We start from the raw sequence: 15,638 nt of genomic DNA, 5'->3' as shown, positions 1-15,638 counted from the left end.
TCCTTGATGGATAGGCTATTGTACAACACACAGAGCTATTTTCCTTTATTCAGGACATTTAGAATGACAACACATTACAGAGTAGCCTAATGGGATTATTCACAAAATTATCTGGTGATCAGGTTATGAATTGTCATGACAAAGACATTTTAGTCTCCTTCTTTCACCTGAAATATTAAATGATTTATAGTCCTAGGTCTATGTTGTTGTTAGGTGAAGTTATGGGTCCTACAGTAGGTCTATGTTATTGTTAGGTGAGATTATAGACCATTTTGGCATACACTTAGTGGACAAAACCTCATTGTCAGGCTGATGGAAAACTAGCCAATGAGCATTTTACTGGTTGAAGTCGTTTTTAAATATAAAGTAGTACATTTGACAATAACACAAACATTATATTAAATCAGGACATTCAAACGAGCCTTACAATTATAATCCAAAGTAGTGTCAAATGATAATAATAATCATAATCAACCTGGAAATGGAGGCTTTATTTGCTGTCAGCCTATGAGAACTCCCCTGAGTTTCCCCCACGGTGGTGAATTAGTGAATAGACACAGAACTTAATGTGAGTTTCCTTGAGTAGCACTCCCGATTTTGTGCTGTAATATTCAGAATACATTGTGAAAACTAATCTTTGCTCACCATTTGTTAAATATATATTTTTCTAAAAGTACACCTGAGAATTCACACTGGAGAGAAACCTTACAGCTGTGATCAATGTGGGAAGAGTTTTACTAGATCTAGCTATCTGATTAAACACCAGAGAACACATACAGGAGAGAAACCATACAGCTGTACTTAATGTGGGAAGAGTTTTACTCAGTCAAGCAACCTGTTATCACACCAGAGGACACACACAGGAGAGAAATCTTTTAGTTGTAATCAATGTGTGAAAAGTTTTATTACATCTAGTGAACTGACTGTACACCAGAGAACACACACAGGAGAGAAACCTTTTTGCTGTGATCAATGTGGGAAGACCTATATTTCATCTTGCCATCTGACTAGACACCAGCGAGTACACACAGGAGAGAAGCCATTCCACTGTTCAGATTGTGGAAAAAGATTCTCATCTTCACAGAATATGAAGAAGCACCAGAAAACACACACAGGAGAGAAACCTTATAGCTGTAATCAATGTGGGAAGAGTTTTACTCGGCCAGACAGCCTAAAATTACACCAGAGAACACACACAGGAGAGAAACCTTATAGCTGTAACCAATGTGGGAATAGTTTTTCTACATCTAGAGTTCTCACTAAACACCAGAGAACTCATACAGGAGAGAAACCATATAGCTGTACTCAATGTGGGAAGAGTTTTTCTACGTCTAGCTATCTCACTATACACCAGAGAACACACACAGGAGAGAAACAATATAGCTGTAGTCAATGTGGGACAAGATTTTCTTGGCTAACCAGCCTAGTATCACATCAGAGAACACACACAGGAGAGAAACCTCCTAGCTGTGATCAATGTGGGAAGAGATACTCTGATAAAAGATCTCTGATTAAACATCAGAAAATACATGAAGGAGTTGTTTCATGGCATCAATGAAATAATGTCACAATGTAGAATGTTTTAACATTGTAGTAGGAGTATTTTAATGATGTCACAATGTAGAACCCTAAACGTTTGCCCCCTGTTCTATTGATTTCAACATGATATGGATATTAGCCTCAGGGGGGAAAATCCAGGCTCTGAAATGGAAGAGTTACTATTTATGTGATTTAATAAAAAGTGACTAACAACAAAAGAGCTGTGTTACACTTAACACGTTGGTGACCCACTGGAATCAAAATGCAACACTTCAAAATGTATCTGGCTGTTTTCTACAAATTGTCCTCTAACCAGCGATGTACACATTACTCCCAGATTCCATGTGGATTTTGAGCTGTTAGTTTTAACAGGACGTGCAACTTCATCTCCCTCCTGTCACACAAATGAATTTAGCATGATATCGATGAATAAGTGTTGTGTTCCTTTGTTTAGCGACCCCTACATTTAAATGCATCACTCCAAAATGTAGCTGACTGTCTTCTGCAGGTTGTCCTCTAACCTGTGAGGTAAAATATATCTCCCATTTCCATGTGTTTTTTAGTTGTGTTAGTTTCAACAGCACGTACAACCTGACTGGCTGATGTTTGTGTACATAGCACATGTTATGTTTAGGTTTTCAATTTATCACAAACTGTTTCTGCATATTGGTTATTGATTTGTACATGTTAAAACTGTGCTTTGACATTGGGGATATCCCACCTAGCAAAATGTCATTGAAAAGACGTAGTAAATAAGACTATGCAATCAAATATTTCCTATTTACAATTCATGTAACATTTAGTAATGATAATTATTTATGCAACCAACTGACCATTTTTTTGGTACAATTGTATTCACATTGTTGCCGTGTTTTTATGAATATCAGGGTTTATTCTCAGATGTGCCAACCCAAATGTACTAGAGCAGGACATTGGGGACTGGGCCCCGATCCAACAACATGCCTATCTTGTGAACCCTGAAAAGAGAGAGAAGCTCCGCAGTGAGGTGGAAAGTTATTACGGATATTGCAGGAGTTTCCTCTTGAAATCAGACATGTCCGTGGTAAGGACAACTTGATTGTCTCAAGGGTGGGCAGTCAAAAAGATTTGTGTTTTGAGTTTAGCCAGTGCGTTGCCATGGATCACAATTTATTTGACTGCACGGTTTTCCGTTTTGGAGATGAGTTTTGTTTGGGCTCGTTCCAAGGGGACAAGAGTTCTAGAAGCTAGTGGGGGAAAAAAATGTTTCTTGTTTTTAATTGTTGACAGCCAGTAGACGCCATGTTTTTGTTGGTGAAGGTGAAGCATTGTAGTTGATTTTAATGTGAAATGGATGTTGTTTTCTGTTGGTGGTGAGCATTCTATTACGGTGTTAGTCTTTTTGGTTTTTCCATTTCTGTTAGTCAGTATGTGTTACACCTGTGTTGTTTTCTCGTCAGTTGTTCAACTGAAATGTGTCTTTATCTCGTCTAGCTCGTTAGCAGGTCTAGCTCGTTAGCACGTCTAGCTCGTTAGCCCGTCTAGCTCGTTAGCCCGTCTAGCTCGTTAGCACGTAGGACGCACTGATTGGTGTCACCTCGTTAGTCAGTATGTGTTACACCTGTGCTGGCTTGTCCATCTCGTTAGTGGGAAGGTGTTTCACCTGAGCTGGTCCAGGTTCTATTTAAGAGTGTCTGGCCCAGTGCTCCAGTTGTCTTGATACATGTGGAGAGTCAACACCTTTAGTTGCTCCACCTTTTTGGTTTGCTTCCTGTCTTTAAGTTTGGTGTGGGTTTTTCTTTTGTTTTCCTCTTCTTGGGCAGATTTAGTGGGTCTCATGGTGGGTGTCTTTTAGGTCCCAGTTGTTGTTACTAGTCAACTTTCAGTAAACACCCCCATAGTGTCTATCAGAACCCTCCTAAAACCCAACCTGTTTAGTTGTGGTTGTTGTCAGTGACTCTTTGTTAGTTGCCTCTTCTATTTGAGCAACATTTGAGATTTTTCTTGCTGGGGAACGTAACAACAAACAATGTAGTAAAACAAGCTGGTATTTTGGGTTGGATATTGCATCCAATTAATATTTTAATCAATGGCATTTCCTTAGAATGCTCAATAGTCTTTCAGTTGTTAGTCTTCTGTTTTTTATCCTCTTATGTTTGTTCTGTACTAAATCTGGGAGACTAGTCAGGATCCAGGGAAATATTAATGGAGCAAAGTGCAGAGAGATCCTTGATGAAAGACCTGCTCCAGAGTGCTCAGGACCTCAGACTGGGGTGAAGGTTCACCGTCCAACAGGACAACGACCTTAAGCACACAGCAAAGACAACGCAGGAGTGGCTTCGGGATAAGTCTCTATGTCCTTGAGTGGCCCAGCCAGAGCCCGGACTGGAACCTGATCTAACATCTCTGGAGAAAACTGAAAATAGCTGTGCAGTGACGTTCCCCATCCAACCTGACAGAGGGGTCTGAATACTTTCCGAATGCACTGTATACAGCAACACCTCCCCCATAGGCATTCCTGTCTTTTCTGTAGTTGTTATATTCCTGTATTGCTACTGCTGTATCAAAGGAATTATCTAAGTGAGTTTCAGAGATGAGCACTACAGTGCATTCCAAATTCAATAGGCAGGCTAGTAAACAAAAGTTTCCAAAGAAAAACTTTTCCAGAAAATGTCAAAACGTGTAATGCCCGTCCAAGAGACTGTCGACCAATCGCATTTCACATTGTGATGTTGTGACACACAGTTCCTAAGCTAATTGTCACAAAATCTCTTATAAAAGCCCGGGGGAACACAAGTAAGCTTCATTCAGAAGAAGTTATGCATGCTAGCCAACGTTAGTCAGGAGGCTCTTTAGTCTAGCTAGGCTAGGTAGGGCTGGGCAATATGGACAAAATGTTCACAATGTTTTTTTATTCAAAAAGTTGGTGAAGCAGCAACTGTACTGGAATGAGAACAATATAGATGCTACTTCGAGAACACAAACTCATCTTTCACAGCAAAGAGCAGGGAGTCCAGGGGATCACTGGAGGAGCAATGGAGGAAGCATTGTGGGATTCTCTTGGTGTGAGTACAGTTGGTGAGACTGAGTGGATGATGGTGAAGAACAGTGACTCTGTACAGTTGGTGAGACTGAGTGGATGATGGTGAAGAACAGTGACTCTGTACAGTTGGTGAGACTGAGTGGACGATGGTGAAGAACAGTGACTCTGTACAGTTGGTGAGACTGAGTGGACGATGGTGAAGAACAGTGACTCTGTACAGTTGGTGAGACTGAGTGGACGATGGTGAAGAACAGTGACTCTGTACAGTTGGTGAGACTGAGTGGACGATGGTGAAGAACAGTGACTCTGTACAGTTGGTGAGACTGAGTGGACGATGGTGAAGAACAGTGACTCTGTATAGTTGGTGAGACTGAGTGGATGATGGTGAATAACAGTGACTCTGTACAGTTGGTGAGACTGAGTGGATGATGGTGAAGAACAGTGACTCTGTACAGTTGTTGAGACTGAGTGGACGATGGTGAAGAACAGTGACTCTGTACAGTTGGTGAGACTGAGTGGACGATGGTGAAGAACAGTGACTCTGTACAGTTGGTGAGACTGAGTGGACGATGGTGAAGAACAGTGGAGTGAAAGGGGCTAAAGTTGGTAATGAACAGCAGTTTATGGTTGGAATGGGAATCATCAGCAAGGATGTTTTTTTGGGTGACCCGTTAGAGGTCTCAAAGATGGTGAAGGATGAATTGGGTAAAGTGACCCGTTAGCTGTCTCAAAGATGGTGAAGGATGAATTGGGTAAAGTGACCCGTTAGAGGTCTCAAAGATGGTGAAGGATGAATTGGGTAAAGTGACCCGTTAGCTGTCTCAAAGATGGTGAAGGATGAATTGGGTAAAGTGACCCGTTAGCTGTCTCAAAGATGGTGAAGGATGAATTGGGTAAAGTGACCCGTTAGAGGTCTCACAGATGGTGAAGGATGAATTGGGTAAAGTGACCCGTTAGCTGTCTCAAAGATGGTGAAGGATGAATTGGGTAAAGTGACCCGTTAGAGGTCTCAAAGATGGTGAAGGATGAATTGGGTAAAGTGACCCGTTAGAGGTCTCAAAGATGGTGAAGGATGAATTGGGTAAAGTGACCCGTTAGAGGTCTCAAAGATGGTGAAGGATGAATTGGGTAAAGTGACCCGTTAGAGGTCTCAAAGATGGTGAAGGATGAATTGGGTAAAGTGACCCGTTAGCTGTCTCAAAGATGGTGAAGGATGAATTGGGTAAAGTGACCCGTTAGAGGTCTCAAAGATGGTGAAGGATGAATTGGGTAAAGTGACCCGTTAGAGGTCTCAAAGATGGTGAAGGATGAATTGGGTAAAGTGACCCGTTAGCTGTCTCAAAGATGGTGAAGGATGAATTGGGTAAAGTGGAATCGGTTCGAGTGACCAGGAGCGGTATGATGCTGATTTCGTGTGTCAACAGCGCAAAAGGAGAAGCTCTGTGACTCAACAAGATGTGGACGTACGATGTGGAAGGATATGACTTTCAGAGTAGGGTACCGGTTAAAGGTGTCATCTCTGGTGTTGCGTTGGACATAGAGGCTGGGTGGTTTAGGGACAACATTCCAGGTAGACGCACGTCAATAAAATGAATGATAGCAGGAAGGTTTTACTGTCGTTTGGTGAACTGATTCTCCCATCTTATGTAAAACCTGGGTATGTGAGATATGCGGTGAGACCCTATGTACAGAAGCCGCTGCGGTGTTACAATTGTAAAAGTTTGGACACGTGGCAAGTGTTTGTCGAAGGAATAAATATGTCGTAGTTGAAGAGTCAGATGAAGCATGTTGTTGTAATTGTGATGGAATCACGTTCCCAAGATCCTGGAGTGCCCTGTACGGATGAAGGATGTCACAGTAGCTAGGATCAGGCCCATCCAGCAGGTGTCCTATGTGCAGGCAGTGAAAATAGCTGAAGGCGTGAGTAGAGAGATGGTAGTGGATGTCCCACAGTCTGCAGTGAAGCCATGCAGGAGAAGGATCCCAACACACTAATAGTGTAGAAGGTGGACTGAGTTGTGTTTATAGCGCAAGTGAGAAATTGCACTAGTCAATTTCGTTTATTTTGTATTCTATAATTTTAATTAGAATGATTTGTTCTTTAAAAAAAAATGTTTTGGGGGTATTTTTTACAACCCCGTACAGTAGATGGCAGCAATACACCTGATGAGTGTAGTCTGACAAACCTCAGCGAAGAAGAAGACATGGTAAGAACCAAAGTGTTGGTCAGTGTTTCCAGATGACCCTAATTAGATGTTACATTACATGTTTTCTTACTTCATGTAGCCGGCTAGCTAGCCAACATATTCAAACTTCTTATTCCTCTCTGATAAGATACCGCTGCACAAACATGCTTATCTATGCCTACACCAGCACTGGCACCAGGCAGTATTAGCCAGCTACGTTTGACTCTTAATACATTTAGCAAGCTAGCTAGCGATTAGCATTAGCAGCTAACATTATTTTAGCAACACCTTGCTAAGAAAAGACAAATGTTCGCCTTCAATGTAATGGCATGAAAATAATTGCCAGAATATTATACAATGACTTATCAACAGCTCTAACAATTTGACCCTCACAGGAAATCTTCACTGGCAGTTACAGAAAGACCCATTTACCATCTAGCCATTGATTCTTGAAGAATATAACTTATAAATGCCTCAAATGATTCAACTGTATTACCCCATCAGAAACCAAAACATGAGCTCGTATAAGGCCACTGTTTGTAAACCAATACTATATGGCTGAGGAGTAGGGTCGATCCAAGCGTTCTGACCTCACAAAGACAGTAAAGCAAAGACTAAGCGAACTGGCTACCGTTGGATAGCTTGCTAGACACAAATGAGAAAAAACCTCACTCTTACCATTTTACTTGCCCTAGCAGAGCTGGTTAGGCTGTTTTCATGTTATCCAGAGCGTTGGTGACTAACTGTGCTGCTCGCAACAATTTAATTTGAGCTTTTTTTTAACGTTAACTGCCACCTGGACATATTCAACGGGTGTTGAGTGCTAGTAAATTCTGCAGTTATTCTAAGCTCCGGTACACTCAGACGAGAGTGCTCTGAAATCGGAGTAGAGAGCGAATTTAGGAACGCACCCGAATTAACAATGTCCACTGAGAAAGCACACGACCCCTTGGCTAAGAATGATGTGAATAATCAAGTCAATAAACGTTGGGTAGTTAGTTAGAATATAGTTAATATACTGGTAAGTTTGATGTGTAAGTAGCCAACTAACGTTAGGTAGCTACAGTTGAAGTCGGAAGTTTACATACACTTTAGCCAAATACATTTAAACTCAGTTTTTCACAATTCCTGACATTTAATCCTAGTAAAAATTCCATGTCTTAGGTCAGTTAGGATCACCACTTTATTTTAAGAATGTGAAATGTCAGAATAATAGTAGAGAGAATGATTTATTTCAGCTTTTATTTCTTTCATCACATTCCCAGTGGGTCAGAAGTTTACATACACTCAATTAGTATTTGGTAACATTGCCTTTAAATTGTTTAACTTGGGTCAAACGTTTCTGGTAGCCTTCCACAAGCTTCCCACAATAAGTTGGGTGAATTTTGGCCCATTCCTCCTGACAGAGCTGGTGTAACGGAAACAGTTTTGCAGGCCTCCTTGCTCACACACGCTTTTCAGTTCTGCCCACACATTTTCTATGGGATTGAGGTCAGGGCTTTGTGATGGCCACTCCAAGACTTTGACTTTGTTGTCCTTAAGCCATTTTGCCACAACTTTGGAAGTATGCTTGGGATCATTGTCCATTTGGAAGACCCATTTGCGACCAAGCTTTAACCTCCTGACTGATGTCTTGAGATGTTGCTTCAATATATATTTGTGAAGTGCACCAGTCCCTCCTGCAGCAAAGCACCCCCACAACATGATGCTGCCACCCCCGCGCTTCACGGTTGGGATGGTGTTCTTCGGTTTGCAAGCCTCCCCCTTTTCCTCGAAACATAACAATGGTCATTATGGCCAAACAGTTCTATTTTTGTTTCATCAGACCAGATGACATCTCTCCAAAAAGTACAATCTTTGTCCCCACGTGCAGTTGCAAACCATAGTCTGACTTTTTTATGGCGGTTTTGGAGCAGTGTCTTCATCCTTGCTGAGCGGCCTTTCAGGTTATGTTGATATTGGGGGGGTCATTTTACTGTGGACATAGATACTTTTGTACCCGTTTCCTCCAGCATCTTCACAAGGTCCTTTGCTGTCGTTCTGGGATTTATTTGCACTTTTCGCACCAAAGTACATTCATCTCATCTCTTCCTGAGCGGTATGACGGCTGCGTGGTCCCATGGTGTTCATACTTGCGTACTATTGTTTGTACAGATGAACATGAACCAGACTTGTGAAGGTCCACCATTTTTTTCCTGAGGTCTTGGCTGATTTCTTTTGATTTTCCCATGATGTCAAACAAAGAGGCACTGAGTTTGAAGGTAGGCCTTGAAACACATCCACAGGTACACCTCCAATTGACTCAAATGATGTCAATTAGCCTATCAGAAGCTTCTAAAGCCATGACATTATTTTCTGGAATTTTCCAAGCTGTTTAAAGGCACAGTCAACTTAGTGTATGTAAACTTCTGACCCACTGGGATTGTGATACAGTGAATTATAAGTGAAATAATCTGTAAACAATTGTTGGAAAAACTACTTGTGTCATGCACAAAGTAGATGTCCTAACCGACTTGTCAAAACTATAGTTTGTTAACAAACAATTTGTGGAGTGATTGAAAAAACAAGTTTTTATGACTCCAACCTAAGTGTATGTAAACTTCTGACTTCAACTGTAGCTGACATACTGGTACATACTGCTGTAAAGATATGCAATGCGGTTTGTAAGGATAACGTAGCCAACATATCGTTACATTGCTCAACATTCTCTTAACATTTGTCATAATTAGTTAAAGCAGTTCATTTGTATCCACTCTCTCGTCAGACTTCGGCTGCATATTTTCCACAATTTTTTTCAAACCTGAAAATAGTTGAAGCCCCGCCATTTCCTGAAGAATTGCATTATGGGCCCTAAAAGCACAGAAATAGTGTCCTCTGCATATATACTTCGTATTTTGGCGACTGTAGTACGACATCCGGGAACCTTTGGCCACTAACTATATCCATACTAACTATATCCATACTAACTATATCCATACTAACTATATCCATACTATGACCAATAAGCATAATATATAGTATGGTTAGTATGAGTATTCGAACACAGCTCAAGTCTCTAGGCAGCCATTTTGTTTCTGTTTTAAAACTAGGTTGCCCCTTTAAAAAAGCCACACAATCAATCAATCAATCTGCAATTGAAACAATAACAAAGTTGTAATTCCATCACTGTTTTGCTAATAAGATGATGGATGGGTCTGGAGAAATGTAACTACTCTCAAATTCATAGACAGACCTATGGATGCAAGGACTGACCATCCATGATATCAACATTATAGTTTTAACCATGTTGAGGCTATACAGTGTTGATTTACATTGTTTCTGAACATTGGAGTAAAAATAGCTTATTTGGGGGTTCTGATGAGGTACAACAGTTGAACTAAGCTCATGAGGCATGTGTTATATTCTTCAAGAATCAATGGCTATAAATAAATTATTTAAAAGTCCAAATATGGATGTAACAATTGCAGATTTCCCCTTTCACACCTCAGTTCAACAACTGCAGAGTTTGTGCCTCTGCTTTTTTTTTTTTTTCTGCAGTACTTACTAGTGTTAATCAGGGCCCGTTCATCTTTAGAACCATTGGATGCCTTAAGATGCGTTTGGGAAACCGAGCCCAGATATCCAGTTTCCTCCTCTTCTTCATTCTTCGATGTGACAGTCATCTCCCCCTCCTCCTCTTTCACTCCACAAACTGCATCCTCCTCCTCCTTCACTCTGAACACGTCTTCCTCTTCTTTCACTGAAACGTTTTTGTCTTCTTCTTTCACTGTAACAACCCTCTACTTGTTTTTGTATTGAAACAGCCTCCTCTTCCTCCTCCTCTTTGACGAGAGCCTCTTTCTCCGTCCAGCAGACCTCTTCTTTAGCAGGAGGAGAATAGCTTAGTGAACTCATGTTCGGAGATGTTAGCTAGGCTAATGCTAACTTAACCAGCCCGCTAGCTGACTAATAACAACAACACCGTAAATATGAAATTAAATCTGATAACTAACTAGACGACAGAAGTGAGTTTAAAACACAGTGGCTAATATACATTAAAGCGTCTAAAGAGCTTTATTGTTCGGCTATTTTGTCTAGCAAGCTACCGAGGTGGCTGAGTAACTGTTGCTGCTGTTGAAAGAAGCGTTCCGTCCACTAGATTATACGTCACACCAACAGCACCTTAAATTCCCACACCGCCATCTGCTGACTGGAGTGGGTAACACAGTTGAGTAAAATGTTTATTTTCAGACAAAAAGTTAAAGTGTAGGAAGCATTAGTTTTTACTCAGCATTGTGACAATACCGTGTGGTTAAAGACTTACTAAGCTAGTTGTAGTCACGATATGGTTACCTATGAGTACAAACAGTTATGTTTTTGTGTTATTACATATTTATTAACTTATTTCTGGAAGTCTTCTAAACTACCCACAATGCACTATGTGTTACAGAGTTTGTATCCCAGTGTAGTGAAGTTTAACTCGGCAACTCGAACAAATTCTTATTTACATTGACGGCCTAACCCTGTTTCCAGTTGTCCACATGGCTGGGAGAACCTATTCAAGTAAGTAATTAAATAGATTTAAAAAAAAAAAAAAAAAACGATGTATTACTAGCTACAGTGCAGGCTAACTCAAATGAGCTGCTAAATGAGCTATCTATCTAACCAACTTCAAATACTGTATAGATAGATAGGTAGCTGGTGATATTTAATTCACTTAGCTAGCTAACTTCATATTAGCTAGCTATCTATTTATCACTGTAAAAAACAAACTCCAAATGCATTTGTAGGTAGCTAGCTAACAGCCATGGAGGAGGGTGAAAGGATAGCAGCCCCAACTGTCAGTGAGAGAGGAGGCTATTCTGGATAGGGCAGGTACTTTTGTGTTGTTCCTGTCCCTAGAAGTGAGGACGGAGATAATAGTAACATAATATTCAGTGTGGTGTAATTTGACTATAATGAAGTCTGTTTCTTGTGAGGTTGTCTGTCCTCAGATAAAGAGCTCTATGAAAGCCAGTCTACATATGAAGAGGTCCCAATGAAGAGCAGTGGTTCTCAGTCCTGGGGACTCAGAGGGGAACATTGTTGTTTTTGCCTTCACACTGCACAGCTGATTCAAATGATCAACTCATCATCGAGCTTCAAGTGGTATTTATGTATTCATTTGTGATGCCATCCTTGATATGATCCTGTTATTGTCACATGCTACACATGTACATATGTGTGCCCATGCATTTATCAATCCAATGTTATCATGATTTGTTATCAGGGATATTATACTTTAGTAATCCACAATGACCTGGTGATGTAACAGTCTAATAATTACATTGTCTTCCATATTCCTACAGATACCTTGTAACTGGAGATTCCATCATAACGGTTGCCTACAGTTACCGTGTAGGGCACTGCAAGGTTGGGTGACCAGGGTCATCTGGGACTGCCTCCTGGAGGAATTCAGGTGTGTGAAGGCTACCTGTGTCCTGCGTAACTTCATGAGGATGGACACGAGGACCAGGAGGGGATCTGCAGCTCGCCACCGTGTGCCAGAGGAGGAGTCTGCTGCTCTGCAGGATGTTTCAAGGATGGGGTCCAACAACGCAGCAAGAGAGGCAATCCGTGTGCATGAGATCTTCACCTCCTACTTCTTCAAAGAGGGTGTTGTTCCCTGGCAACACCATAGACTACACTATGCACAACCAAAGGCTCTTTTAAGAGCCATTCACATTGCAATAAGAGTATTCTTCCATTTACTTAGCTATGTCAACTGCATTTATTCAATTCCCAGTTTCTCTCCCTTTGATTTCTACTTCTCAGGTGAGGGTGCTGTTTAGGTAAGGGTGTGATGTCTGTACAAAAACAAAACAGGCTATTTTAAATCACCCATATTGAAAAAATGTAGAACAATTAGACACCCTATAACCCACACCTACACACTCATGAATCAATCTGATTGATGGATTGTGTTGTGCAGTAAACAGGTTAAGGTGTATAACTGTGGATCCTTCCACCTTCAAAGAATAGGCAAGAGGGCCAACCATGGAGAACAGTAAGACACTTCATTATTTCTATAACTACACTATATTGTTTGTCATTGTGTGTCCGTTCATGTTTTTCAGCATAAAGTCCTCTGCAGCCACTTAGTGTGGTGTGGACACCAGGTGAGGCCACACAGAGATTCCTGTTGAACACTGTCGCTTTAACTACCTTATTTTCTCAATAACAGTCTCTCTCCTTCACTTCATCCCTCTCTCCTCTTCTCCCTAAATCCTCTAGGTTATATCAGCTGTGTCGGTGAACCCCTCCTGCATCTGAACTGGCTACATAGAGGGCACAGCATGATCAGAGGTGAGAGGTCACTTGGTCAGGTCAACAGGAAGTATTGTTGAAGAGATGCTTTACATTGAAATACAGATATAGATGCAGTAGTCCCAGAGTTAATGATCCCAGGTCAGTTTATATTATACAGGAAGTATTATTAAAGAGATGCTTTACATTGAACTACAGATATAGATGCAGTAGTCCCAGAGTTAATGATCCCAGGTCAGTTTATATTATACAGGAAGTGTTATTAAAGAGATGCTTTACATTGAAATACAGATAGAGATGCAGTAGTCCCAGAGTTAATGATCCCAGGTCAGTTTTACATTTCACCTCCTGATTGATGACTAACAATGTTAGAATAAAAAATAATAACACAAGGTTTAAACATGCTCTCTCTCTCCATCTGCCTCTCGTCTGCAGGTATGTTTTGATGTGAGAGGATGCCAACCCCCAGTCCCATCATCGCCACCTCACCTGCTTTTAAGAACCTTTGGGCCGACGAGAGACACTATTATGTAATTGTGATGAACTGAGAGAATATTTATGTAGCACTGTGATTCATTAATCATGTGCTGCCTTCCCTGCTCATGTGCTTACCTCTTTCCCTTTCTGTCTTTTACACCTCTCTCACCCCCTCCTCTTTCTTCCTCTGTTTTTATAATGCACAACAGATGTGCATTGAAGGACAGATTGAACTTGTATTTATAACACTTGGATAATGAGCTTTCACATTCTCTACTGGTTGAAATGAAGTGTAATTTGATGAAATACTCCACCTATCCTGTGTTTACCAGATCAATGCAGATGAAGGGCATTAGATGTTGAGATGAACCAGTGTTAGAGTATTTACATGATGCATAGGAAGTGTAGTGTACTGTTTTTTAAAATCTATTTCAGTATATATGAATTAACTAGTTAAATCCTGTTTCTAGTCTATTAGTTACAATGTGTAACCATTGATGTCCCAGGACCAAGATTGGTAAACACTGTTGAAGTGTATAATTGTAATCCATACATGCAGACACAGCGTCATTCAAAGACTGGAATTTGATACTCCTGGTATTGGATATGACTGAAAAATAATCTCAAAGACATTCATACCTAAACTGCACCTTTATTTGCCAAGGTAGAGTACATGATCAGTGAATATATTAAATGTACAGGCTACAATGTGGGGATCTCATGCATGGTAATAACTACATGTATATACGACTTGCATCCTTGGCACAACATGATATTATATTCTACTCAATCCATAGGCTTCATTAATGTCATTCAGGCTGTTTTGAAGTTGATACAACTGGCTATGATAGCTGAGGTTCATAGGTTCTGAACTAATATGTATACCAAACGTTTGGGTCCATACACAGATCGGCTAGATAGCTAGCTACACATCCATAGGCATACAGGTATTTTAATCATCCACTGGACAATAAGCAAGAACATAGCTAGCTACGTTATTTCATCTATCTGCATGGCAAATATCAGCAAGGCAAGCTTACGAAATTGTACATTCAATTTACAGTAAATTATTCAGCTAGCTAGATTATATACATCCACTGTTTCACAAAACTACCGCCTGGTTTGCTGGTTGTTTCAGGAGTCCCTAAAAGAACCAGAATGACAATTTCATACTCATGTCACAACACCCATAAAGCTAGTCAGCTAGCTGGTTAATGTTAGCTAGTCAGCTAGCTGGCTAATGTTACATAGTCAGCTAGCTGGCTAATGTTAGCTAGTCAGCTAGCTGGCTAATGTTAGCTAGTCAGCTAGCTGGCTAATGTTAGCTAGTCAGCTAGCTGGCTAATGTTAGCTAGTCAGCTAGCTGGCTAATGTTAGCTAGTCAGCTAGCTGGCTAATGTTAGCTAGTCAGCTAGCTGGCTAATGTTAGCTAGTCAGCTAGCTGGCTAATGTTAGCTAGTCAGCTAGCTCGTTAAAGTTAGCCAGTCAGCTAGCTGGTTAATGTGTCACCCCCTTTGAAGCGGGGGATGACCGTGGAAGCGTTTGCATAAAGGAGTTCTGTATCTATAATTCTTAAAATAATTTATGTTTTTTGTGAACATTTATCGTGAGTAATTTAGTAAATTCACCGGAAGTTTGCGGTGGGTATGCTAGTTCTGAATGTCACATGCTAATGTAAAAAGCTGTTTTTTGATATAAATATGAACTTGATTGAACAAAACATGCATGTATTGTATAACATAATGTCCTAGGAGTGTCATCTGATGAAGATTATCAAAGGTTAGTGCTGCATTTAGCTGTGGTTTGGGTTTATGTGACATTATATGCTAGCTTGAAAAATGGGTGTCTGATTATTTCTGGCTGGGTACTCTGCTGACATAATCTAATGTTTTGCTTTCGTTGTAAAGCCTTTTTGAAATCGGACAGTGTGGTTAGATTAACGAGAGTCTTGTCTTTAAAATGGTGTAAAATAGTCATATGTTTGAGAAATTGAAGAAATAGCATTTCTAAGGTATTTGAATATCGCGCCACGGGATTCCAATGGCTGTTGAGTAGGTGGGACGATTTCGTCCCACATACCCTAGAGAGGTTAAACACTCTTGATATGTTAGCGAGTTATTACATTTAAA

The 15,638-nt window shown here is 40.6% G+C and overlaps 1 protein-coding gene and 1 pseudogene across 1 annotated transcript in view; both read left to right on the top strand.

Annotated features, from left to right (window-relative positions):
- LOC115148402 (zinc finger protein 2 homolog) overlaps window positions 1-1,276 on the top strand; it is a 40,543-nt pseudogene extending 39,267 nt beyond the window's left edge.
- A 3,854-nt stretch (window positions 1,277-5,130) lies between these two features.
- The window catches only part of LOC115149609 (zinc finger protein 135-like), a gene marked incomplete at its 3' end in the record, with an annotated part of 43,122 nt that continues 32,614 nt past the window's right edge, over window positions 5,131-15,638 (top strand). Inside the window, exon 1 of the mRNA XM_029692561.1 lies at window positions 5,131-5,266. Within this exon, the coding sequence (XP_029548421.1) occupies window positions 5,131-5,266 (136 nt within the window). The remainder of the gene's footprint in view (window positions 5,267-15,638) is intronic.

The sequence above is a fragment of the Salmo trutta genome, chromosome 15 (assembly GCF_901001165.1).
Source record: "Salmo trutta chromosome 15, fSalTru1.1, whole genome shotgun sequence".
Taxonomy (NCBI): domain Eukaryota; kingdom Metazoa; phylum Chordata; class Actinopteri; order Salmoniformes; family Salmonidae; genus Salmo; species Salmo trutta.
This window is presented reverse-complemented; position numbering and strand designations above follow the sequence as displayed.